The sequence below is a fragment of the Crocuta crocuta genome, unplaced genomic scaffold (assembly GCF_008692635.1).
Source record: "Crocuta crocuta isolate KB4526 unplaced genomic scaffold, BGI_CrCroc_1.0 scaffold318, whole genome shotgun sequence".
In the NCBI taxonomy this organism is placed as follows: domain Eukaryota; kingdom Metazoa; phylum Chordata; class Mammalia; order Carnivora; family Hyaenidae; genus Crocuta; species Crocuta crocuta.
Window position 1 is genome coordinate 5,248,966 of NW_027531425.1, and position 26,997 is coordinate 5,275,962.

Sequence of the window (26,997 nt, forward strand, 5' to 3'; positions counted from 1 at the left end):
CTCATTGCATACTGACTGTGTTCATAGCAACACCGTAAATAGAAGTAGTGTAAAGAAGTGTCGAGGGGCGCCTGGGTGGCTTAGTCGGTTAAGCGTCCGACTTTCGCTTAGGTCATGATCTCGCGGTTCGTGGGTTCGAGCCCTGCATCGGGCTATGTGCAGACTGCCAGCTCAGAGCCTGGAGCCTGTTTCAGTCTGTGACTCCCTCTCTCTCTGACCCTCCCCTGCTCACGCTGTCTCTCTCTCTCTCTCTCCTAGAAATAAATAAAACATTTAAAAAAAAAAAAAAAGAAGTGTCGAGATCAAGACTGTGATTACTTAGAGCCTGTAGCTGTGTTGGAAAGTTAAAATATAACAAACCATCTAATTCTATTTACTTTGGTTCAACAAATATTAACTGTTTATGCTGTGCTGGGCATGGGGGTGGCCCAAGATGAATAAAATGTAGTTTTGGCTCTCAGAGAACATGTGATCTGAAAGGAGGTTTACAAAATGTAAATAGATGGCTGAAATGCAGTCTGACTTGACTCAGTCAAACCATATGACACTGCCATTTTTTAGGTGAAAAATGGTTGAACACTGGGAGTGTCCTGTAGTTCAATCTAATGCAATGAAAAGCATATAGAAGGTAGAAAGCAGGAGATGGGAAGGAGTAATTAACTCTGATGAGGATGGTTATTAAGGAAGACTTTAAAGAGAAAGAGACAAGATTTTGTCAGGCTACCAAAGTCAGGATTTCTAAGCCAAGTCCCATATTCAGAAGCATGGAGGGACAACACAGCTTGTATGTCCACCAAATTAAGAACTTGTATATTAACACTGTGACTGGAGTGAGATGCAAGATTCAGATCATGACATAGTGAGGAACTTGAATTTAGGTGACTAGGAGCCACCGAAGGGCTTTAAGTGGAAAGGGGGTGACATGACATGAGCAGGCTTGTGTTTTAGTAGATTCTTCTGGTAATGGTGGATTTGAGGGAAGAAAGACTGATGATCGCTGGGAAAGGTTATTTAGGAGGCTGTTGCCATGTTTAAGGCAAGAGATGGTCAGAGCTTGGAGGAAGGCAGTGGCAGGGGGAATATCTAGTGGAGGAGCTGGGTTCAACAGCTAGAAAGACAGTAAAATTGGTAGGCACAGAGGGTGTTTTGGACGTATGTGTTGAGAGAAATGGAAAGGTCAAGAATGATGCCTAGTTTCTGAAATGTGTGCATTGCATTGTGAACTTGTGAAGTCATCGTAGTGGTCATAGGAGTCAGACGACAGTGAGTGACAGTTAAGGAATGACTAAGGAAATAGAGCCATACATGTAAGCTCTGAAAACTTTAAATGGGAATTGTAGGAGTCAGAAGAAGGGGCTGTGAAATTGTGGGGAAATTTTATTTTATTCCTTCTGTTTTTGTGTCTTTAAAGGATGGAAGAGACTTAAACTTATTTATTTATTTATTTATTTTTGAGAGAGAAAGCTAGACAGCCTAAGCAGGGGAGGGACAGAAAGAGAGAGGGAGGAAAAGAATCTCAAGCCGGCTTTGTGGCTGTCAGTGCAGAGCCTTATGTAGGACATGATCTCAGTTCGTGAGATCATGACCTGAGCCAAAACCAAGAGTCAGATGCTTTACCCACTGAGCCACTCATATGCCCCGATTTAAACACTTTTATAGGAATCAAAAGTCTTTAATGGAATGAGGTTCTAAAGGGAGATGACAGAGCATGGGTCAAGGGCAAAGGTATTAGCAGTGAAGGAGACATTTTAAATGATTGGTAGGCAAAGTATCATAAGAATTGAGGGGAAAGGCAGAATATCCCTTGGTGATGGTCAGTCCAGCTTCACAGAAGTGAGATTTGAGTTTTGAAGATTTGGCTTTGAAGTTTGGGCAAGATTTTGATAGGTAGAAAAAAAGAAGAGTGCATTCTAGGAAAGGAAAATTATATGAGAGTAAAGGAATAAAAGTCTAAGGTATGTTCAGAAGAGGGTGTGTAAATCAGTTTTATTGGAACAAGCAGTTTGTATAAGGTCATAGGGAGATAAAATTGGCAGGATATGTTATGGTTAGTTTATTGATTTTCAGGCCAAGAAATTTGTTTTATCCTGTGTGAAGTAGGATGTGGTTGAAACTGATCAGGACATTGGCATTTTGAGAATACCCTTTCAGGAGCGTTAATTTAGTATAGGATATAAGATGGACAGAAAACAGGAGTCATTGTTAACAGGGCAGTCAGGAGGCTGTTGCATCGTTCAAGTATGAGGTGATAAGGATGTGAACTAAGGTGATTGCAGCAGACGCAACAAGAAGAACTGACCCACTCTAAAGAGAATCAGCTAAGAAGAATAGGCACAGTTTGGGGGTGACGGACTGGTGTATGAGAGGGCTGAGGATGGTGAAGATCAAAGAAAGGTCAGCATAACTCTAGAAGTCTAAGAAATATGATGGTAAGAGTCATAGGGAATTCATGACGTAGAGAGTCTAAGAAACCTTTATTGAGACTTCACATACAGTGATTTTAATGTTTAACATCAACCATTTATTTTAGGTGGATTCAATCATTTGATGCTTGTCATTAAGGTTAATTTGTTTTCCGGTCTCTACTAGAAAGCAGGAATTACATTTCAAATGGACAACCATTTGCCAAACCTTGTCAATCTCAATGAAGATCCTCAGCTATCAGAGATGCTGTTATATATGATAAAAGAAGGAACAACGACAGTTGGAAAGTATAAACCAGACTCAAGCCATGATATTCAATTATCTGGGGTGCTGATTGCTGACGATCACTGGTATGTCATTCTTCTAAAAATAAGAAGGCACCTATTCATTTTTTAGTAGACTCCTGTATCTTGCTAATGTATGGTGTCCTTCACGTAAGGTATTTGTGTATACTGATTCTTTGCTATAATTCTTCAAATGCATCTTTTAGCCAAGACAAACTGACATTCTGAGTGTTCCACAAGGAAGATAGGTTAATTACTCTCAATGAGAGGTACAATGTAATGCTCTCTATTTCTCTTTTGTGTATGTGATCTCTTGGTTGAGGGATCATTTCTTTTCTTGGTATTACAATCATTGACATGAAACTTAACTTCTATCCATCTTTTTTTGTTTCAAATTTATTTTAAGTAATCTCTACACTCATTGTGGGGCTCGAACTCATGACCCCAAGATCAAGAGTCACCATGCTCTTCCAATTGAGCCAGCCAGGCACCCTAAACTTCTATCCATCTTATATAGCAAGACTTTTTGTTGGACTGACAAATTAAAAATTTTTTGTTTGATGTGAATTTTGTTCATATGAATTGAATGATGTACATACATATTGTTGGGATAATAATATATGTAAATTGTTTTGGCTCCACATTGTCTTCAAGGTTCGTTCATGTTGATGTTCTTTTATTTTTACTGCTGTGAAGTATCTTATTGGGTGTATGTATCTATCTTTTACATTATTACAATCTATCTCTTTTTTGATAGACATTTGGATTGTTTCTAATTTTTTGTTACCACATCATTGCTCTGTCCTTATACATGCCTCTGGGTGTAAATGGGAAGAGTTTTTCTAGAGTGAGTTTCTCAGATGATACACTGAGATATGAGCCCTCAAGTGGTAGCCAGTAGGAACTTGGGAGGCCTAACTTACCGGACTCATCATATCTAACTATGAGTAGCCTTTCTGTTTACCCTGATCTACTGTATAAATATTATGATTTTCTAATTATGCTATAATAATAATAAATTTTAAAGTTTGGGAAACACTCTTAGATTATGCCTAAGAATACTTGAGAGAGTAGATTGTAGGGTTATGTTCTTATTCAATTTTACTTCAAAGCAATTTCAAATTGTTTTCCAAAATGATTATGAGTTTTTACTTCCTTTGGCATTGAGAGTACCTATTATTCCATATCCTTGTCAACGCTTGGTATCTCAGACTTTAATTTATGCCAGTCTGGGACATGATATGGTATCTCATTGTGGATTCTTTTTGCATTTCTTTGACTAATGGTCTTTTCATGTATTTATTGGCCATTTTAGTATTCTTTCTTTTTTAAATGTTTGTTTATTTTGATAGAGTGAGTGAGTGGGGAGGAGCAGAGAGAGAGGGAGTGGGAGAATGAATCTCAAGCAGGCTCTGGGCTCTCAGCACATGGAGCCCAGTGTGGGGCTCCATCTCACGAACTGTGAAATCATGACCTGAGCCAGAATCAAGAGTTGGATACTTAATCAAGTGAACCACCCAGGCGCCACTAATTTGTGTTTCTGTGACTTGACTATTTATGTCTTTGTCTGTGTTGTAGTTGGATTGTTTTTTACTTAGTAATTTGTAAGAGTTCTTTATATATTCTGATTGCCAAGCCTTTGTTTTATGTGTTGGATTCTCTTATGGTGCCTTAAGATGGATCAAAGTTCTTCGTTTTATTGTAGTACATAGCATCAATGTCTTCCCTTTACAACAGTTGTGTCTTGTTTAAGAAATCCTTTCCACACTGAGGTCATAGAGATGTTCTAAATTTTCTTCTAGATGTTTTGAAGTTTTGCTTTCACGTTTAAGTCCTTGCGTAGTCTGGAGTTTTTTTGGTTGGTGTGAAGTAGGGGTCTGAATTCATTTATTTCCCAAGTGAATCACCAATTCTCCCAGTATCATATATTAAACTGTATGGTTGATGCTTTTGGGATCTGTAGCATTCATATTAAAAAATTCCGAAAGTAAAGGAGTCTTTTTCTTCTCACTAATACTCTTCATAGTCTTAATTATTTGAGCTTTATAATGTCTTTGTATCTGTATGGCAAATCCCCTTCTTCAGGTCCTTTTCCTCTTCTATTAGTTCACTGCTTTCTATAACAAATAAATCTAGTATTATTTACACCAGTGGCAAAGATACATACCATAGTCCCAAAGTGTTAAGAGTCCAGTAGGGGACTAGGAAGTCCCCTGCTTGCCTGGCACTCTGTATTTCCTCTTTTAGTACACTCATCACTATTGTCTTACTCACCACACAGTGAACTTCATGACAGCTGGGTTCATGTCTGTCTTCATTGCTGAGACATATGTGGCACATGGGGGCTTAATGAATAAAAGAACTTGAGTAACTATCAATGTGTATTAATGTTACACGGGTCTTGCATTCTTAGTGCTTACAAGTAAAGTCCACTTAGAGCCTGAGCCCTAAAAACAAGCTTCTAGCATTTAAGAAAAAATTTTTTAAGTTTCTTTAAAACAGTGAGATCATGACCTGAGCCGAAACCAAGTTGGACACTTAACCGACTAAGCCACCAGGTGCCCCAAGTTTCTAGCATTTAAGTTGGTCCTTGCAGGATGAGATAGCGTTCTTCCTACGTTGAAGAAATGACTCAAAAGAGAGAAGCTGATGTCAAGGCAAATTCTGGGTACTGATATGGATGATTGAATGTTAAGATAGGATTTTTATGGGGAAACAGTGATGGATAAAGAATGTTGGTGGTTGAAGCCAGATTGTGGAGGGTTCAGAAGGCCAGGCCAAGGAATTTTGACGTCAGAGTAGATAGACCTAGGAGAGAGAAAGAATTAGAACAAGTAGGTATTGTTTAAACCTTTACCTGGTTAAGACACTAGACTGGTGGGAGGGATGTACTGCAGAGGAGTGAGCTATTCCTTCCAGATTCTTTTCTCTAGATGCTACATTTGAACAGTTATTCTTTAATTATAGATTTTGGAGCCGAATCAGCAGCTAGAGGTTTTGGGTTAGGAGTCAACTTTTGCTTCTGTTTTTTCCTCTCTGTCTGGTTAATCCAAAGATGACTTATTTATTTCTGAGAGAGAGAAAGACAGTGTGAGCAGGGGAGGGTCAGAGAGAGAGACGCAGAATCTGAAGCAGGCTCAAGGCTCTGAGCTAGCTGTCAGCACAGAGCCCAACACGGGGCTCGAACCCACGAGATGATGACCTGAGCCGAAGTGGGACGCTCAACCGACTGAGCCACCCAGGTGCCCCGTGGAGTGTCTTTCCTATTTTCTAAATAAAAAGACTCAAAGGAATATGTAGCATTTATAGCTGATTTTCTATAGTGGGTCAGAGTCCAGTTTACTAGATGACTAAGGAGTCTAATCTAAGCATCTAAGTGCTTCCATTTTTTTCCTTATGTATTACCCTACTTTTCATGAGAGGGGAAGGTTTGTTTTTCTTTCCATCTTTAAAACTCATACATGGGGCGCCTGGGTGGCTTAGTCGGTTAAGCGTCCGACTTTCACTTAGGTCATGATCTCACGGTTCATGGGTTCGAGCCCCGCGTCGGGCTCTGTGCTGACTGCCAGCTCAGAGCCTGGAGCCTATTTCAGAGTCTGTATCTCCCTCTCTTTCTGACCCACCCCTGCTCATGCTGTCTCTCTCTCTCTCTCCTAGAAATAAATAAAAATATTTAAAAAAAAATAAAACTCATACAAAAAACGAGAAATTAAAAAATAAAACACTTAAAACTGTTTTATTCATAGGTAGCCATTGTCAATATTTGAATATTTTTCCTTGAATTTATTTCATTTTATTTTATTTTTGGGGCGAGGATTGGTATTTTTTTAGAGTAATTGTAATAAAAATACATACAATGCACATTCTTCCCACCACTGATGGACAGAATTGCTAAAAATGCCAGGCTTTTTTTCACCAAAACTGCAAAGTGTAGTTGGAGAAAAATAAAAGAATTTTAAGTTATTTTTTGTCACAAATTGATATGAACCTTCACACCAGAGGAATGGCCCAAGCAGGATTATCTCATATTGCCTGTTTCTTCCTTTTTCATCTGTCCTAGAATTATAACAATGTACTTCTTATCTTAACAGTACTATAAACAATTTTGATGGGATAGTGAGTATCATCCCAGTTGGAGAAGCAAAGACATATATAAATGGAAAACATATTTTGGAGTCCACAGTATTACATCATGTAAGTAAGCTGGTGCTAAAAATGTAACAAATTGTTGACTTTGGGCAAGTTGTTTAATTTATGTGAGTTCCAGGTTTTCCTCTGTTAGATAAGGTAATGAACTAGATTAAGGATTTTTCAGTTCAAAATTATCTTTTCTATTAATTTATTAGTTGCCTTTATTTGTGTAAAGGTGAAAGTTATATCACTGTAAACCAGTACCTGAAGAGCTGACCACTGACAACATCATTATGTGTCTAGTAAAGAACTGAGCTTTGGAATTAGGCCAACAGGGTTGAAGCCCTGGTCATGTGCTATGTGACCTTTGAAAAGAATTATTTAACTAAGGTGATTGTGTATCACCCAAGTCAGGACACTTTTGAGAGCGTTTTCTTTTTCCTTTTGTTAAAGTGTTTATTTTTGAGAGAGAGAAAGAGAGAGCAAGAGAGAGCGAGCACAGGCCTGGGAGGGGCAGAGAGAGAAGTAGACACAGAATCCGAAGCAGGCTCCAGGCCCTGAGCTGTCAGCACAGAGCCTGATGTGGGGCTTCAACTCACAGACCATGAGATAATGACCAGAGCCGAAGATGGATGTGCAACCAACTGAGCCACCAGGTGCCCTGAGAGCATTTTCAATAATTACAATGGGAGAACAGGCATAAGCCAGTCTGTTACAGGCAAAACAAGATATTTGGTCACTTCATATATATCCTACCTTTCGGGGTAGGGGAGGCTTAAATGAAATAATGTATAGTTTTTAACACAGTGTTTGCAAATTGTAAGCTCTGTGAGTGCTTATTGTTAATTAAGTTCTGTGGTCTTTAGCTTGCTCATTCCTAAAATTGAGATAATAGTAGTGTCTCACTGGGTTGTTGTGAGACATAAATGAGATAATGTATATGTAAGGTGTTTAACACAGTGATTGGGATATAGAAAATGTTTAATAAATGTTGGTTGCTATGATTTTTATGTTTAGTATTACTATATTAGATTATACTGAATTGTTGAGATTAATGATTTGTCCCATGTAAGTTTGTGGTTTGGATTCCCCTCAAGTAGTAAATTTTTTGTGTGCTTTAGGGTGATCGGGTGATTCTTGGTGGAGACCATTATTTTAGATTTAACCATCCAGTAGAAGTCCAGAAAGGAAAGAGGCCATCGGGTAAAGATACTCTTATAAGCGAGGGTCCAAAAGACTTTGAATTTGCAAAAAATGAGTTGCTCATGGCACAGAGATCACAGTAAGTATTATTGTTGATAAGAGATAGTAAGAATACGAGAGCAGTCTACAAGAGAGAGTTAATCGTATCGTATGAGTCTCCGGTAGTTAATTCTTTGGGTGCTAGTTTCTGGTGACATGATCTTTCTCTTGGCACATTTATTCATTTAGCAGCATTTATTGAGCAGATGTTATGTATCTGTCACCATACTAGGGAATACAAAGAATAACTGAAACTTACTACTCCCCTGGAGGAATTTATCCTCTCATGAGCAGACAGGTAGTTGTGATAGAGTCCATGACAGAGCCCTGCACTGTGTGCAGTTTATGGAGAGAAGGGTGACTCCTAGCCCCAACCAGGAATCAGCAAAGTTTTCTAGGGGACAAGAAGACATCACTGGAATGGAGTCCCAAGAGACCGTTGGAAGTTAGCCAGCAGAACAGGGCGAGTGTACTCTTTTTTGTCCTTTGCCCCATTTTTAGCTCATCCAATATTGTAAGATTTCTAATTTAAGCAGTATCCTTGTAAACTAATTGGTAAAGTATACATAAATAAAATACTATAGAGTTTGGACTTTATCTTAAAGGATATGGAATCATTAAAGAATTTTAAGCAGATGAGAGATAGACATGATCAGAATCACATTTTTGGAGCTCACCATGAACCAAGTCTGGAGAACAGATTAGAGTCAGAGCGAGTGCGGATTGCAAATGCAGTTCAGAGATTGTTGAAGTCAGAGAAGTACAGTGTGGTGGGGTCGGAGAGAGTATTAAGGAGGAAAAATCAGCCAGGCTTGATGACCAAAGAAGTTGAAGGAAAGAGGAATCAGAATGACTGTTATGGACTGGGCTAATTCTACTTTATCTTTTAAAAAGTCTGAACTTGCTTTTGCTCTTTTTTAAAAAAATTGTGATACAATATATGTAACATAAAATTTACTACTTTACCATTTTAAAATGTATATTTCAGTGGCATTAAGTATGTTTGGCAATGTGTACGACCATCAAACTATTCATCTCCAGAACTTTTTTCATTGTCCCAAACTGAAACTCTGTACTCATTAAACTGACTCCCCACTCTCCCCCTGACCCCCTGGCTCGCCCTGGGCCCTGGTCACTACTAGCCTTCTTTCTTTTGATATTCTATTTTTCAGTAAAATTGGGAATAGAAATTTCTATATGGTAGTTGTTAAAGCATTGATTTTATTGGGAGGAAAGAAACTTTTAATTTTCTATATTTCTTGATGCTTTTTCCCTTACATATTGAAAGATGGCAGAGCTAATTTATGTATTGACTTGCCAAAATGTTAAATTTTTATAGACGGTTTAAAACATATTATACAATCTGTTTTATCAACTTTCATATCATTTTTAGAGTTATTTCAATTTTTTCCTAATCTGACCTAAACATGAATTAAAAGTTATTGATATTTGATATAAAATTTTTGCTGTAACCATTATTAAACATAATTATTTTGTGTTTATTGTAATGTTAGCTGTAATACTTACTGCAGTGTTCACTATGACATCATATTTTTATATGGCTTATTTTCTTTAAGATTAGAAAAATATATTTACCTAAATACTAGGAATCTGCTTTAGTAACTAACTAAATTAGAAATAAGCAAATTTTCATCCTTTTATATTGTGTTGTATGAACAATCCTAAGAGCAATAAATGTTTAAGAATGCTGTTGGAAGAGCATCAGAAATTAAATTTTGAGTTTAAATTTCTGTTTAATGAAAACATTTTAAATTGATTAAGAACATGGCATATAGAAGACTCTTGACGTATCCTGTGAATATTTTGCTACTTTGTAGACTTGAAGCAGAAATAAAAGAGGCACAACTGAGAGCGAAGGAAGAAATGATGCAAGGAATCCAAATTGCAAAAGAAATGGCTCAGCAAGAGCTTTCCTCTCAAAAAGCTGCATACGAAAACAAAATAAGAGCGTTGGAAGCCGAACTGGTAAAAGGCAGAACTAGTTTTCTCTTTCTCTGCGAGTGCACCCCAAGTAATGTATTGGCTGCAAAATTGATTATATCCCCAGATATCAAAGATTAGAGAGTTAAAGCCACAGTGAGTCCTGACTTCCTTTAATTTTACTTTAGAAAGAAAGCAAGTTAGCAGTAGACAAGTGGCTGCTGGAAGATGAAGAAAAATTGAGAAGCTTCTGTCCTTTTTTATGAGAAGGCCCTTCTAGCCTGAAAGCTTGCATCCTGGTAGTGCTCACAGCTCTGCTCACACCTCATTCCACAAATATTTCGAAAGGGACATCTTAACATTCTCACCACCCAATTTAGAGGAGAATGCTTTGCAAGGTTTGACTAGTGATTATTCTAAGTTAGATCTGCCAGGCTGAATTAGATAGAAGAACTACAGGGCAACTTTTCTATTGATGAGTCGATTTCTTACACATTGATTAAAAAAATGGGTTTGTACAGTTTTATATTATTTTTGGAAACAATGCTGTGTATTTTTGCCCTAGTTATTTTTGATTATTGTTCTTTAAAGAAAGAAGAGTCTCAAAGGAAGAAAATGCAGGAAATAAATAACCAAAAGGCTAATGACAAAATCGAGGAATTAGAAAAGGCAAAACAGCGTCTTGAACAAGAAATATATGTCAACAAAAAGCGATTAGAAATGGAGACTTTGGCTACAAAACAGGTAATTTGATTTTGTAGGTACTTGGCTGTATTCTGAGCAACAGCTGGATTTTTTTTTTTTCCGAAGAACTTATGATACCTGAGAGGAGATGGCTGAATCTGGATCTCCAGATGAGAAGGGCTCCTCTTTTTTGGTTTTGGTTAAGATCATTTTATTTTATTTATTTTTTTATGAGAAGGGCTCTTGCCTGAAGGCTTGCATCCTGGTAATGCTCACAGCTCTGCTCACACATCATCCACAAATATTTCAAAAGGGACAGAGCTCTTATTTCTATCTGGTTCCATTACAGTTTTTATTTTTTTTCCTTGTTATGCCTCCACAACTAGCCTGTGATCCGTCATGCCAAATAATGTAAATGCATGAAATAGTGCTAGGGCACAGTATGTAGAAGGAAGAAAGGCACAACTCTAATACTGGGTCACATCCCGATGTCAGAATGAAGTATTCGCCATCTGTGGAAAGCGTGGCCAGCAGGCTACTTGCCTGAGTGACTCCTCAGAACACTCACAGTAGGGTGTTTGTTTACCACAGTCGTATGAGCTCAATCGCTGAAATTTTTGTCACCTCACTGAGGGCAGAGGCATCTCTTGGGGGCTGACTCACACGAATCAACTTCACAAGACTGAAGCGTAAAACCAAAATGTCAGTATTTTAATGTCTTCATTTCCCTTTTAATCAGCCTTCTTGGCTATTCCTTCTCCCTACATTAGTGGGTCTTCAAGTACAGTCTGTAGACCAGCTACGTCAGCATTATTGCTGGAAATGCAGGCTGAGGCCCCACTCCAGAATCTACTAAATCAACAACTCTGGGAGCGGGGCCCAGAATCTATTCTAACAAGTCTTGCCTGGGATTCTGACAAATACTAAAGTTTGAGAAGCACTGTTTTTTATCTCTGCTTTGATTCCTCGTATCTTAACCTCAAAGTTTTATCCTCAACTGGCAATTTTATTTTTCTTTTTTCCAAGTTTTGTGGTAAGAGTAGGGGTAGAAGAAAATACCTCTAATATCCCCAAAGTTCTGATGCTATAATAAAGAGATGGCACATAACTCCAGGACACAAAGTACCTAGTGAATCACCTGAGAGAGTCTTAGAATAAAAACAGAGCTGTTTAAATCTTCAAAACAGTAATTATTAATGGGCTGTTATAAGGTCTATTTGTGTCAAGTGAAGTTTTCTTGGTGTCTTTTAAATGTAAGTCTATTTAGTCAACTTTGAGCAGTTTTTTTCTTTTTCGTTTTACCTGAAGGTTTTTTTTTTTCCCCTATCAATGAGAAGAACAAGATTCATTTATGTCATCAGACATTCCTAATGATTTTGTTATGGGGCAAATTTCATAAAGATATTTTATAAATCACTTTTTAAAAACCTTTTATGCTTAATAAAATATATAAAACTTGTGTGCTTAATAAAATATGTACTGTAAAATGAGGTTTAATTATACTGTGTTACCATTATCAATTATAATTTCTCTTTTTGTATATTCACATGTGTGGGTCTATGTGAATGAATATCAATTAGGCTTTAGAAGACCACAGCATCCGCCATGCAAGAATTCTGGAAGCTTTAGAAACTGAAAAGCAAAAAATTGCTAAAGAAGTACAAATCCTACAGCAAAATCAGAATAATAGGGACAAAACTTTTTTAAGTGAGTATATGTTGAATTTAGCAGGCATTTTCCAAACTTGTATATGTTATTTCATGTAATTACTAAAATGTTAATTGCTTTTGTATATTAAAAATGGTTTATTCTAGTTGCTGACCTTTTGGATCTAAGTAAGTTTCTAGGCATGATTGTGTTAGATTATTCATATTTTAGACTATTTAGTTCCATGGGTAAATAGTATACAAAATATCAAGTATTAGTGTGTAAGATGTTTTTATTTTATTACTTTTTAAATGCATATTTATTTACTTTAAGAGAGAGAGAGAGAGAGAGTCTCAAGCAGGCTCTGCACTATCAGCACAGAACCTGACACAGGGCTCGATCCCACAAAACATGAATTCATGACCTGAGCCAAAATGAAGAGTTGGACGCTTAATTGACCGATGAGACCCAGGTGTCCCATGTAACATGTTTTTAAATACAATCTCTTTTTCTAATTTTTAGTTATTACATTTAAATGGAATCTAATCATTGGGTAGTTCATCTTCTTTTTCACTTGGGTATTATTTTTTGTGTATACTTTTACACTGTTGTATAGAACATGCATGCTTTTAATGTAAATATTTTTCATTATGGAAAATTTTTTTTCTTTTATAGTTTATTGTCAAGTTGGTTTCTATATATCACCCAGTGCTCATCCCAACAAGTGCCCTCCTCCATGCACATCACCCCCCTGCCCCTCTCCTCCACCCCCATCAACCCTCAGTTTGTTCTTAGTATTCAAGAGTCTCATGGTTTGCCTCCCTCCCTCTCCCCAACTATTTTTCCACCTTCCCCTCCATCATGGTCCTCTGTTAAGTTTCTTCTGTTCCACATATGAGTGAAAACATATGGTATCTGTCCTTCTCTGCCTGACTTATTTCACTCAGCATAACACCCTGGAGTTCCATCCACATTGCTACACATGGCCAGATTTCATTCTTTCTCATTGCCATGTAGTATTCCATGGTATAGATGAACCTCATCTTCTTGATCCATTCGTCCATTGATGGACACTTAGGCTCTTTCCATGTTTTGGCTATTGTGGAGAGTGCTGCTATGAACATTGGGGTACATGTGCTCCTATGCCTCAGCATTTCTGTATCCCTTGGGTAAATTCCTAGCAGTGCTACTGCTGGGTCATAGGGGAGTTCTACTGGTAATTTTTTGAGGAGCCTCCACACTGTTTTCCAGAGACCAGTTTACATTCCCACCAATAGTGTAGGAGGGTGCCTGTTTCATTATGGAAAATTTTAAACTATAAAAGTAGAGTGATTACTACAACAGACTCTTATATACCTATCATCCAACTTCACCAGTTACCGACATGTTCAATCTTGTTTTGGCTCTCCTCAGTCCCCCTGCCTCCTTGGACTGCTTTGAAGCAAGTCTAGCATTTGATCTAATCATTGTATCATTTGATCTGTAAATACTTCACTGTGTATCTCTGAATTAGATGAGGATTCTTTTTTCTCTCTTTCCCTGTCTTTTTTTAACCATAACCATGATATTATCATCAGATCTAAAAAATTGATAATTTCTTATACTCATCAAATTTTTAGTCTACATTCAGATTTCCTGGATTATATCATAATCATTTTTATATCATTTTTGTTTGAGTCAGGATACAAGTATGATCCACACATTGTGTTTGGTAGATATGGCTTTTACATTTCTTTTATTTATTTATATTTTATTTGTTTATTTTTTAAGTAGGCTCCATGGACTCCACCATGGGGCTTGAACTCACCACCCTGAAATTAAGAGTCACATGTTCTACTGACTGAGCCAGCCAGGTGTCCCTTTTAAAGTCTCTTTTAATCTCTAAATTTGCTCTTCTTTTCTCTCTCCTTCCCCTTGTATAATTTGTTTATTGAAAAAAATAAGGTTATTTGTCCTGTAGTTTCCCACATTCTGGATTTTGCTGTTGTTATCTCCATGCTGTTGCCTAACAGACTCCTCTGCCCCCAGATTCCCTATAATGGAGTCATATTTCTGTAGACCTGTCAGACTCAGATCCAATTTTTTAGCAAGGATACTTGGTAGTTGTAATGTATACTTTCTATAACTTCTATTTTTAAATACATTTGAAGCTATTATATAATATAATTATTGTTATATCTGTTGCAAGAGGTAAAAAAATTACATTTACTAATACATCTTTTTATTCCTCTTAGGGCCTAAAAACAGTGCCTTGCAATGAATACTTGATTTCTTTACCACATGAATAATCTGTTTTATCCTTTCAAAGAAGTGTTCTAATGGAATGTTGGTTATAAGTTTGAGTACTACAGAAAATATTTATGATAAAATCTGAAATTAGAGAAGTAGAATTGTGGACTAAATTATTTCTCTCTTTTGTTTTGATGTCCTGAAATCTATCTATGTTTGTTTGTTTTAAGTTTCAGGCAAAATAAAAAAAAAAGATTGTAGCTCTAGATAAGTAAGGCCAAAGTATACTTTACCTAAAATTTTAAACAAATTAGGAAAGAAATAAATGAGGAAAAAAATCTTTAAAGATATTAGAAGAAAAAGCATTGTCTTTGGCATTTCCTCTCTTCCGAAATCTTTTCTGTATCAACTTTCTATATCACCTTCAGCAGGTTTTTTCTGTGTCTCCACAGGTGAAAGACATCATTTTCTATGAGGAGTATTTTGTTTCAGGCTTGAGGAAAAGTTACTCACAGATTGCCCTTACTTTCTACAATAAATAGTTAAAGCCATTTATTTAAAATCAGTATTTTTTTTTTCAGGAGTGTTCTGCCTAATGATAGAAGTTAGGGCTCATATGTGTATTTTGAATCTTCTCTGTGTCCCTTCTACTAGTTCAGCCAAATTGGAGCTCCATGAAACTCTCAATGATGATTCAGGAAGCCAATGCCATCAGCAACAAATTTAAAAAATATTATGTTTTTGGCAGGTAAGCAATTAATTATCTTAATTATACTGTAATTCTTTGTTTCAAGTGAACTGACCTTCATATGATTGCTTTCTAAATTCATTTTCTGTAAAGATACAGTATCTATAGTGCCTGTCTAGAACAGAACAGTATCAGAATCCCCACCTCAGTTGCGGACACCGCTTTCCAAGCTCACTCTGCAGTAAGAGACTTGCAACAATTAACATACTGTACTAAGTATGTTTATAAAATAAATATTTATTTTAAGCATTAAAAGTATATTTTTAAGTATATTTAAGTATACAGTAAAATATACTCATTTCATTTTTTTAAGTTTTTTTTTAAACATTTATTTTTGAGAGAGAGACAAGAATATGATTGGGGGAGGGGCAGAGAGAGAGAGAGAGAGACAGATCCGAAGCAGGCTCCAGGCTCTGAGCTGTCAGCACAGAGCTCAACGTGGGGCTTGAACTCACAAACTGCAAGATTGTGACCTGAGCTGAAGTCGGATGCTTAACTGACTGAGCCACCCAGGCGCCCCTACTTATTTTATAAACAATGATTTTAGATGTTTTAGGAATTTACTAATTTTCTTTTGAATTGCAAACCTATTAATATTACACATTTGGAAAGAAATATACCTGATTAGAATTTGATTTTTATTAATTTTGTATAAGAAGTTATTTTTTTCAATTAATTAATTTTTTTTGGTTTTATTTATTTTTGAGACAGAGCACGAGTGGAGGAGGGGCAGAGAGAGAGGGAGACACAGAATATGAAACAGGCTTCAGGCTCTGTGCTGTCAACACAGAACCCAATGTGGGGCTCGAACCCATGAACCATGAGATCATGACCTGAGCTGAGGTCGGACGCTTAACCGACTGAGCCACCCAGGCGCTCCTATTTTTATATTGTATATACTAGACATGATTTTTACTGTTATAAAAATGCTTAACAATGGAGATATTTAATCAGTGATTGAATTTTTATGGAAGTTATTCTAATTCAGAAAACTCTTAGTATAAATGTGTATGTATGTTTTAGAGTAAGCATTTTTCTTTGGTTTTTCTTTCAGACATGACGTGTCAGATAAAGGAAGCAGTTCCGATATTTCTGTTCGGGTTCGTAACCTACAACTAGGGATCTCAACTTTCTGGAGTCTGGAAAAATTTGAATCTAAGCTTGCAGCAATGAAAGAACTTTATGAGGTTTGGAATATTATTAAAATCTCTCTAAACTTTTTGAAATAAAAAGTATATAAGTGACATGTTCTTAGTAAAGAAAATAGGAAAATAAAGGAAAAGGCAATTTACATTACTCAAACCACCTAATATTAACAATTATATATGTTTATTTTACTTTTCCCTGTAAATGGGCTTTGATTTGTTTTAATATATTTATGACTGTAGGGGTTCCTGGGTTGCTCAGTCTGTTAAGTGTCCGATTTCAGCTTGGGTCATGGTCTCACAATTTGTGAGTTTGGTCCTCATGTCGGGCTGTGTGCTCACAGTGTGGAGCCTGCCTGGGATTCTCTCTCCCTCTCTCTGGGTACCTCACCAGCTCATTCTGTCTCTCTCTCTCAAAAAAAATAAAAATGAAAACATTTAAAAATGGTATACTTTTAGTTCTGACTGTTAAAATAGCAAACAATTAGAAACACCAAAAAGCATAGCAATGGGGAAATGTAAATATAATTATGTAAAATGCATATTATAGGCATTAAAGATCATTACAAATTATACAAAGTGCTTTATGTCTATGAAATTTCTTCTTCCCTTAAGCTTAAATGTAAAAGTTTGAGAACAATGATAACTGTGTGAACAGATTAATAGAATATAAAAAATTAATATAATTAATGTAATAATTTCCAAATTTCCTACAATGGATGTGGATTTCTTGTATAATTAGAGCAACAAAAAAACTGTATTGAAGTCATTTGATCATTCTTGCTTTGACATATACATTAAAATGTGGTATGTGAGTTACCTTCATTATTATCTTTCTACTTTCAGCTATTCATTGCAATGTTCTTTGATTATTTTTCTATATAATTATACTATTTCTGAATCAAGCTTTATATGTATAGTATTTTGCCAGAACTTTAATATTACCTTAAATACTTCAAATTCTGATTATCATCAGGATTACTATATTTAACCAGGGAGTGATTGAATCTTAATGTTGTCAGATTATTTTATTTTTCTTCTGAGGATTTATCTTTTCTGTTTTTACTATTTCTTCTAAATCCCAAGTTTATTTTTTTTAATCATTTAACGATTTCTGTTTCCTTTATCAGTAGAGCTCTTTTAATGCAATTTCTAGCATCATGTGCTTGATTTTTTTGTTTTGTCAGAAATGTGATATTTTTAGACTTCTCTTGGGTAACCTGTAATTTTGCTAATTTTTTATTTGAAATTTTGAAAACTTAAGCTTTTTTTCCTCTTAGTAGCTAAACATTTTTAACCCAACTTATAGAAAGCATATGTATATATATTTTTTAGAGTAATAGTAGTAACAAGAGTGAAGATATCTTTTGTGATCCTGAAGATGAATGGGAACCTGACATTACAAATGCACCGGTTTCCTCCCTTTCTCGAAGGAGGTAAAGACATTTTTATTTTACTTACTTATTTTAAAAGAACTATCTATTGTCATAATGAATATGTCTGTGCAGGGAACCCAGTAATATAAGAGAAATAGTATGTTGCTGATCAAATTACAGCCCTTGGAGCATTAAATTGTTTATCAGTCAGTTAGAATAGGAACAAAAATGGTTGGCATTTCACCATATAAATCTTAAGAGTCACTTAAGGCATAAATAACTTTTTTTAAGTCAAATTTATAACAAGACAAAAAACGTAAATCTAATTTCCTATAAAAATGAATAGTGTTTATTACTTTTAAATTACCCTTTTTCAAGAACTTGGCATATTCTGTGATATTTTATTATAAGTTACAGAACTTTAAATGCTGTCAGGTTAGTATGAACACCACAGAAGAATAAATCATGGTGATAGAGAACTTCGATATATGACAAATGCTGCTTATTAACTAAAAATATAAAAGACTTCCACAGTGAATACATCCTTTTTGAGAAAAAAACTAGCTCTGTTTAGACCTCAGATACTTAGATTACAGAAGGGCAAAATGGTATAATAGAAAGGCCTTGGTCTTGGAACCAGTTTGGCTGCTTAGTTTGGTTTTTAAACAAAGACTTCTTTTTAAATAAATACTTCTTAGTTTGTTTTTAAACAAGGCTACTGTCTGCGATGTCTCGAGGATACAAAGATGATAAAAATACTCTCTGTCCTCAAAGACCAGGCACTGAGGAAACTAAAGGAACAGTTGATAAAGACCCAAAATTAAGTCAGGCAGAAGGACTGGAGAGGAAAGTCCAGTTTTATACGTATTCAGGAGGAAGAATCAGTAAGAACTTGGCTCGCTGTGGGGTTGAGGGTGATAAAAGGCTCCAGGATGAATCCTGGTCTAACGAGGGGAAGGTGGTATTCCCTGAGATGGAGAGTCAGATGAGTTTTTTTTTTTTTTAATATTTTTATTTATTTCTGGGAGAGAGAGAGAGGCAGCATGAGCAGGAGAGGGTCAGAGAGAGAGGGAGATACAGAATCTGAAGCAAGCTCCAGGCTCCCAGCTAGCTGTCAGCACAGAGCCCGACGTGGGGCCCGATCCCACAAACCGTGAGATCATGACTTGAACTGAAGTCGGACACTTAACCGACTGAGCCACCCAGGTGCCCCAGATGAGTTTCTTTTTGACCCTGATGAATTTGAGATTCTCAGGGAGCGTCCAAGTGTATATTCAGGTCTAGAACTTGGAAGGAAGGATTTGGGAATTTTTAGGATATAAGAGTCAATGGCATTCATCCATCCAACAGAAGCATCATCATTATCAAGAACATTTATTGAATGCTTGCCAAGGATTATCTCCTGTAGTTCTTACATCAAAACTATCAAAAGCTGTCCTTTTACAGATGAAGAGGGCAAAGATTTAAAGAGGTTACGTAACTTGTCCAAACGCATAGAGCTAATAAGGGAAGACGCAGCACTCAAATCCAGGTTTGAGGGACTCCAAAGATCCTGACTTCCTTGACTTCCATTGCCACATAGCCCCTCCTTTGCATATGAAAGAACAGAATCTTTCTGTTTAAATAATTTTGTTTTTCCATTTCATCACCTTCAGCTGCAGCTCAGAAGCCGTTTGGGTTTCCAGACCTTTTGAGGCCTTTCTTGTTTTTGACTCATATTAAACTCATAAAATTTTAGAGGAATGGAACTACTTTATAGGGACTCTTCCCCCTGTAGTTCTGTTCTATTTGCTGTATGCTAACTGCTAAGCTACAGTAAGAAATAGCCAAGATTTAACAATCGATACATGTTACGTTATATATTATATATATAACAGCTGTGTATTTCAAGCTGAAAGAAATACAGACCTTGTCCTTTAAAAGATTCTGAGTTTCCTTGAGCATAGGGAACACATCTGTATCCCCTACAATGTTGTATAATAAAAAAGTCACAGGCTCATATCAGAGTCCTGGGTTCTATTTGTTTTTCATTAAGTTTTTAATTTTAATTCCAGTATAGTTTCCAGTATTATGCTAATTTCAGGCATAAAGTATAGGGATTTACACAGAGTGTGGCCATGGGCAAGTGACATTACATCCTTAGGCTTCAGTGTTCTCATCTATCAAATGGAGACAGTAATACGTATCTATTCTACAAAGCTTATCACTAAGTTTAAGTGAGGTCATATATAAAAGCAATTGCTTCTCTTGCTACTTCTACGATGACCACCATGGGGCTGATGATGATGTTATGAAGTAGTAATAAGGATTGGAGATAAAATATGTAAAATTCCCACTGCAGTGGGTGGATGTTGAATAAATGGCAGGTCTTATTATCATTGAGTGCTTAATGTGTATTAAGTAAGACTAAATCTTGGAATTGGGAGAAAATCTGAGATCTGATGTCTGATCTCATATCAATAAACAGATAGTGATATCTTCAGGTGATTTATCTGGAGGACTTCAAAACAGAGTTGGGCTCTCCAAAATGAGCTAAAGATGGCCCGTGGGGGAAATTGGGTGGAGGGGCTTGGGGTGCTTAAGCTACCCTGGAGTAACATAAGCCTCCCAAAAATTCAAACCAGAAGTACAAATGCTTCAGAAGGTGAATTATAAATCCTTTGAGATTTTATAATTACTGGCTTCTCATTATCTTTTGTTGTAAACAGATACAAACTTGGTGTGCTTAGGATTGTGGGTCACAATATGAGCATTAATATTTAATGAACGTTGGTGGGTGATAGGATGGGTGAAATAGATGAAGGGGATGAAAAGTACACTTATGGTGATGAGCACTGATATATATTCTATATGAGTAACATATAGAATTGTTGAAGCACTATATTGTACACCTGAAACTAATAGAACACTGTTATGTTAACTATACTGGAATTTTAAATTCATTAAAAACAAATAAATAATGAACATCAAAACTAGCTTATTGAAAGTTGGTGATTTACATCTTATTTTCTGCTAACTTCAGAAAAAATTAGGTTAAAAATTAGGGAGCCAGGAATCTACTCCTGAAATCATTGTTGCACTGTATGCTAACTAACTGGTTGTAAATTAAAAAATAAATTATTAAAAATAAACATTTAAAAAAATTTTAAAAATAAGGGAGCCAGAAGAAGTTTAAATTGTTGCTGAAAAACCAAAACTTCTTTTAATATTTTTTAAGATTTTGAAATTGGGTGTTTTCATTTGGTTAAGAGGTTTTTTTTTTGAGAACTTCTATAATTTAAAAATATCATTTTTTTTTTCTAAAAAAGAATCGCTCTTGGTCAGAGACCTTGTATATGAAGTTTCAGCCTTGTAAGAATGTTTATGACAGAATTGCAAACTCTGAGAATGCCTCCAGGTAATGGAAACACTGACAGATTCTTAATTATGGAACCACCACTCGGCCACAGTACACACAGCTGCTCTGCAATAAAATAGACTGGTTTGGCTGCCTATAAATTTTGATATGTGTTGTGGACAGTTAAAAGTAAAATTTCCCCTGAGGTTAAGTAAAAATTCTGTGAAAGGAATGTGCCAAGCATTTTATTTGAGTTTAAACATTGTTTAACCGCGATACTGTTAAAAGAATAAGTTTTCCTAGTTTAGACTTACTGTAATAATGTACCCTTTCCTTTCATCCCTAAGTACAAAACACTGTGACCTTTGAGAATTAATATATCCTCTCCCAATTACCAGTCATACTGAGAGTTTTCCTCTCCCGATTATCTATCATATTTCTGTGTTTTTCTTGTAGGAATTCATGGGGGAAAATTATATTTGAAACATTTAGATGACTACAGATAGAATGCATTTTTGTTTAACGATCTTCTCAACAAATAGCATTTTTCTTTGAGGGGCTGATGATAATAGTGCTGTTTAGGAAAGAGACTTCAAAGGACCCCCTAGATTTAGATCCAGGGCACAGCTCGAGTAGCTTCAGGGATGTAATGAGTGCTGGAGTTGGAGTGTAGGAAATTAATAGATGAATGGCAATCTGGAGGTAGGCTGCCTTTTCCAGCAGCAGTTAGGAAGAATGAGTAACAGCTAGACAGCCAGTCACACTCAAGGGAGAAATCTGAGTGGTTTTATGGGCTGAGGGAAAAGAGGCTGCCAAAGGAGCAATTAAAGATAGAGTCACTGCCTCCATTTGTGCTACTGCTACACTTCACAGGTATTATGCTTTTCACACTGTGTAGCAAATACTTACTTGAATATGTATTTATCTAGATCATTTCCATGTTTAGAATCCTTCCCAGGATGTTCTCAGAATAAAATCCAAGCTTCCTTAATTGGCATCCGAGGTCAGCCTCTAGCTGGCCCCACACACCTCCCAGCTTCATCCCTTGCTGCTCTCTCACGTCTTAGACTGTAGTCCTTTTGAACCTCGCTTGGCTCTTTGCATGTGCAATACTTTTCTTTTATCACCGGGGCTTCCCACATCCTGGCGTCTATTCCTTCTTTCTCAAGCTGGCCTCCTTGTTTGGCCAACTCCTGGGCATCCTTCAGTGTCATTGTCCCAGGAGCCCTCCCAACTCCTTGGGCCAAGTCAAGTTCTCCAGAATCTACCACGGCATGCTCTGCTCTCATGACACATCACTTTATTGTAATTATTTATGACTTTTCCTAACTTCTCTTTTCCTACAGACCTTAAGTTCAATGAGCCCCCAAACCATGTTTGCTGTGTTTAACCATAGTATCTAGAGCCTGTAAATAGCAATACTCTACAAATATGTATTACTTAATTAACGCATGCTTAGAACAATACCTATAAATAGTAAAGTTCTTGCTCAGTAAACCAAATGAATTGAATTATTTCTTGATGAAAATGTTTCCATAGAAAAGACCCACATGCATACCCAATTTCTTTAGAGAATTAAGAATATTCTTGGGGCACCTAGGTGACTCAGTCAGTTGAGTGTCTGACTCTTGACCTTGGCTCAGCTCATGATCTTGTGGTTCTTGGGATCAAGCCCCACATCAGGTTCTGCGTTGACAGCACGGAACCTGCTTGGGATTCTCTTTCTGCCCCTCTCTCTGCCCCTCCCTCTCTCTCTCAAAATAAATAAACTTAAAAAAAATATGTTCCTTTAAAAAAAAAAGAATATTCTTAAATTGTTATTCCATGTAGTATATAACTACTAATCTTATGGTTTATCTTTTATTAGGAGCAAGAGTTTGATGAAGAACAAAAGAATTTCTGGTTGTTTACATGATATACAAGCCTACCCAATTCAGAATTTGCATTCATCAGGTATTTTTCATCAAATTTTCTTATATCCTGAGAAAAGCATCAAGTCCAGGCTCAATCACTACCTTGTGTCATGTTCTTATTGCAAATCATTTCATCTTCTACAAACTTCCACTTTCTTTATAAAGTGAAGAGGGTGGACTGGGTGGCCCTTCCCATGTCTAAAATTCAGTGCTCAAAGCCTTTTAATAGAGTGGTTAATTCAAATGTGGAGGAAAAAGCTTAAAAGTTACAGGAATTTTTCCAGTGAATAATTATTTTATGTCAATATGGATTACTACATTAATTTTTGTATAGAAGGGGGACACACTGTAAATTTGCATGTGTAACTAGCTACCTGTAAGAACTGAAATTACCCCCAGGTAGTAGTGGCTACACAGCAATAAAAAAGAACAAATGACTGCTTCACTCAACAACCTGGCTGAATCCCAAAAATGTTCTATTGAGTGAAAGGAACCAGGTAATAAAAAAGACATACTGTATGATATTTCTATGAAGCTCAGGAACAGGCAGAATGGATCTGTGGTGACAGAAGCCAGAACAGTTAAGAGAGAATAACGGCTCCAGAGGGAGCCTGTTGGAATGTGGTTGTGGAAACCTTGCACACGTTGATCTAAGGGAGGGGCGCACACAGATGTAGAAGCAATAAGCTGTATACTTAAGACATGCACACTTTATAGAGGATAAACCACACCTTGGTGAACAAAAGTTTTAAAGTTGCTGTATAAGTTAATAGTCTATTTGATAAAGGCACTAACGGGACACAAGTAATCATAAAAGAAATTATATCTCATCTTGACTTTAAAATAGAGAAATTAGGTTTCTTTTTAATCATAAAATTACCTTTTAGGAAGATAATTATCTTATTTAATTTAATGGAAAACAAAATAAGCTGTAGGCTTTTTTTTACCAGCACAATAAAAGGTTATGTATCTGTGGTACCAAGTTATTTATTCAGTATTATTTGAGAGTAAGAGGTCTTACAAAAGTAGTTTTTCCAAATAAACGTAAGCTGTCTTTTTAAGGGCATATTTAAAAATTAAATGAAATACAAAAGGTCTTTGCTTGTTTGCAGTTTTCAATGAAAGAGATGGGAAACCCCCATATTGCATTTAGTGTGGACCCGCCCAGGCTGTGGGGTTCTGGAGGGTGTACTTTTCAGCTCTGAGACAGTGAGCAAGTGTCTTAACTTCTCACCTTAAGAGCCATATATTTATTTTTTTATGAAAAAAAATTTTTTTAAGTCTATTATTTATTTTGAAAGAGAGCACACATGCCAGCAAGTGGGATGGGGCAGAGAGAGAGAATCTCAAGCAGGCTCTGCATTGTCAGCACAGAGCTCAGTGTGGGGCTTGAAGTCATAAACCATGAATTCATGAGCTGAGCCAAAATCAAGAATAGGGTGCTTAACCATCTGAGCCACCCAGGCATCCAGGGCCATATTTTTAAACTAGAGTTTTGCAAGGTTTTTAAAAATGTTGTGCTAGATTTTATTTATTTTTATTTTATTATTTATTTTATTTTTAAACATCATTTACTTATTTATTTTAAAGACAGAAGGAAACAAACCAGAAGAGGCTCTTTTTAGGTAGTTTAAGAATTTTTTTTAATGTTTATTTTTGAGAGAGCTAGAGAGACAGTTTGTAAGCAGGGGAGGGGCAGAAAGAGGGAGACACAGAATCTGAAGCAGGCTCCAGGCCCTGAGCTGTCAGCACAGAGCGTGATGCAAGACTTGAACTCACTGACTGTGAGATCACGACCTGAGCCCAAGTTGGACACTTAANGGGAGAGAGAAGCCCAATTAGGCTCTGTGCTGTCAGTGTGTGTGGCTTGAGGTCAACTATGAGATCATGACCTGAGCCCAAATCTAGAGTCGGATACTTGACCGACTGAGCCACCCAGGTGCCCCGATGGTGGATTTTAGAATGCATTAACATCATTACCTTAAACAGAGAATATATTGTTAACTATTTATGATGACTAGATTATAATCATTATCATTAATGATATTATTACCCTGCAGTAATAGAGCTTTTCTTTTTTCTCTTCCCAAATCAAGTTCATTTTTGGTCTAGACTCTTTTTTAAAAATACTTTTGTTTTTTAAGTAAACTCAACCCCCAACATGGGGATCAAACTTATGACCCCATCCTTTGCCCTCATTCTACCTTCCTTTTAGTTTGCTGTTTATATTGCCTATGAACTGGACCAAAAAAATAATCTTGTTTATTAAATGAGAATCATTATACTCATGAGTTAGCATTCCAGTATAAAGTTATTTCCAGAGGCTCCAAATGAGCTTTTCCATTTACTTCTGGTTTGGATAGTACTTAGAAAATTATGCTGAGAGTCTGTCTCCTGGAGATGTGATATATTAACTGGAGATAATTGGTTTTAGCCTATTTTGATTATAGTACACGTAGAGAAGGAACTATTAAAAGTGGAGGTACTGAGACATTCCTCTTAATATAGTTTGCTTTATTATTGCCTTTGTTTCCAGCTTCTGAATTACTTACATTAACTTTATATTATGATATTTATATTTATTATGTGTATATTATTTTATTTCATGTAACCGCCATTGTTTTCAGCAATTCAGTTTCTTTTTTTTTTCATCAATTCAGTTTCTTAGATGTTCCCAAAATAAAAAGGATATTAAATCAATGGTTATTTAATTTATTTGCATTGTCCTGTTACTTATATTGTTGAGGAGCTACTAACCTATGGATGGATACCATTAAGAGATTAATTGACTTCCTATATGGGCTTGTGTTTTCACTTTGGCATATAGAAATAAGGGTGTATTGAAATAAGAGCAGCCTACTTTGAATTTACTGATGAATGAGTCCATAATATGCTTGCATTAATGCATTTGTTGGAAAGTGTTGTGCCTGAAAAGTAGGCTTAACATTGCTATTTTCTGCCGATATAGGCTTACTGGAGAAATCAAGCACTATTTCCTCAAGTTCAGCAGAATCTTTTCTTCCTGGAATTTGCAAAGAATTGATTGGGTCATCATTAGATTTTCTTGGACAGAGTTATGATGAAGAAAAAACCATGGCAGACAGCCTGATTAATAATTTTCTTAAAATTTATCATGGTCTATTTGCCATTTCCAAAGCTCATGAAGAACAAGATGAAGAAAGTCAAGATAACTGTAAGCAACCTTACTGCTTTTATTAACTTACATGAATGATTATTTTCTGCACATTACATTTTCTTTTGAATGACTGTCACATTTGCCATGTGTTTTCTGACCATGGTAAAATGTTTTTTAAGCATTTTAAATCCTAACCCTAACCCTAACCCTAACCCAAATCCTAGACTAGAATAATCTTTTATTTGGAGATTATTTCTTCCAATAATTTTCCTTCTTCTTTCAAAGTGTTCTCTTCTGATCGAGCAACCCAGTCACTTACCATTCAGGTCACGTGTGCTTTTGAGCAGCTTGTGGTGCTAATCAAATACTGGCTGGATGATATCCTACCTAGTACCAGCACAGCAAGACTTGAAGATGAACTGAGACAAGAGGTTAAAAAGCTCGGAGGCTACTTACAGTTATTTTTGCAGGTAAATTGATTTGCTGATTGTCATTTGAAGAATTCATTTATTCAACAAGTATTTATTGACCTTCTACTGTCTGCATCTTCCCCAAAATTAGATCTGTAGGATTTTCAGAAGTGACTTCTGTTTTGCAATTCTGAAAGTGTGGTTTTCTAAAGTTGTTTATTGCCTCTGTGCCAGGGACTGAGAGTTCTCAGTGATTGACAAATATTAACTGATTCATTTCTCATAACTTTAGAAGTGGGTACTGTTCTTAATCATCATTTTATAAATGAAGAAACGGAGGCACAGGATAA

General features: G+C 36.2%; 1 protein-coding gene across 1 annotated transcript in view; it reads left to right on the top strand.

Annotated features, from left to right (window-relative positions):
- KIF14 (kinesin family member 14) overlaps positions 1–26,997 on the top strand; it is a 52,169-nt gene that overhangs the window by 13,845 nt on the left and 11,327 nt on the right. Inside the window, exons 13-24 of the mRNA XM_077772086.1 lie at positions 2,590–2,774; positions 6,800–6,902; positions 7,961–8,121; positions 9,920–10,067; positions 10,614–10,766; positions 12,287–12,413; positions 15,237–15,330; positions 16,385–16,517; positions 17,811–17,911; positions 23,056–23,141; positions 26,070–26,294; positions 26,523–26,707. Coding sequence (XP_077628212.1) covers positions 2,590–2,774; positions 6,800–6,902; positions 7,961–8,121; positions 9,920–10,067; positions 10,614–10,766; positions 12,287–12,413; positions 15,237–15,330; positions 16,385–16,517; positions 17,811–17,911; positions 23,056–23,141; positions 26,070–26,294; positions 26,523–26,707 — 1,701 coding nt within the window. The remainder of the gene's footprint in view (positions 1–2,589; positions 2,775–6,799; positions 6,903–7,960; positions 8,122–9,919; positions 10,068–10,613; positions 10,767–12,286; positions 12,414–15,236; positions 15,331–16,384; positions 16,518–17,810; positions 17,912–23,055; positions 23,142–26,069; positions 26,295–26,522; positions 26,708–26,997) is intronic.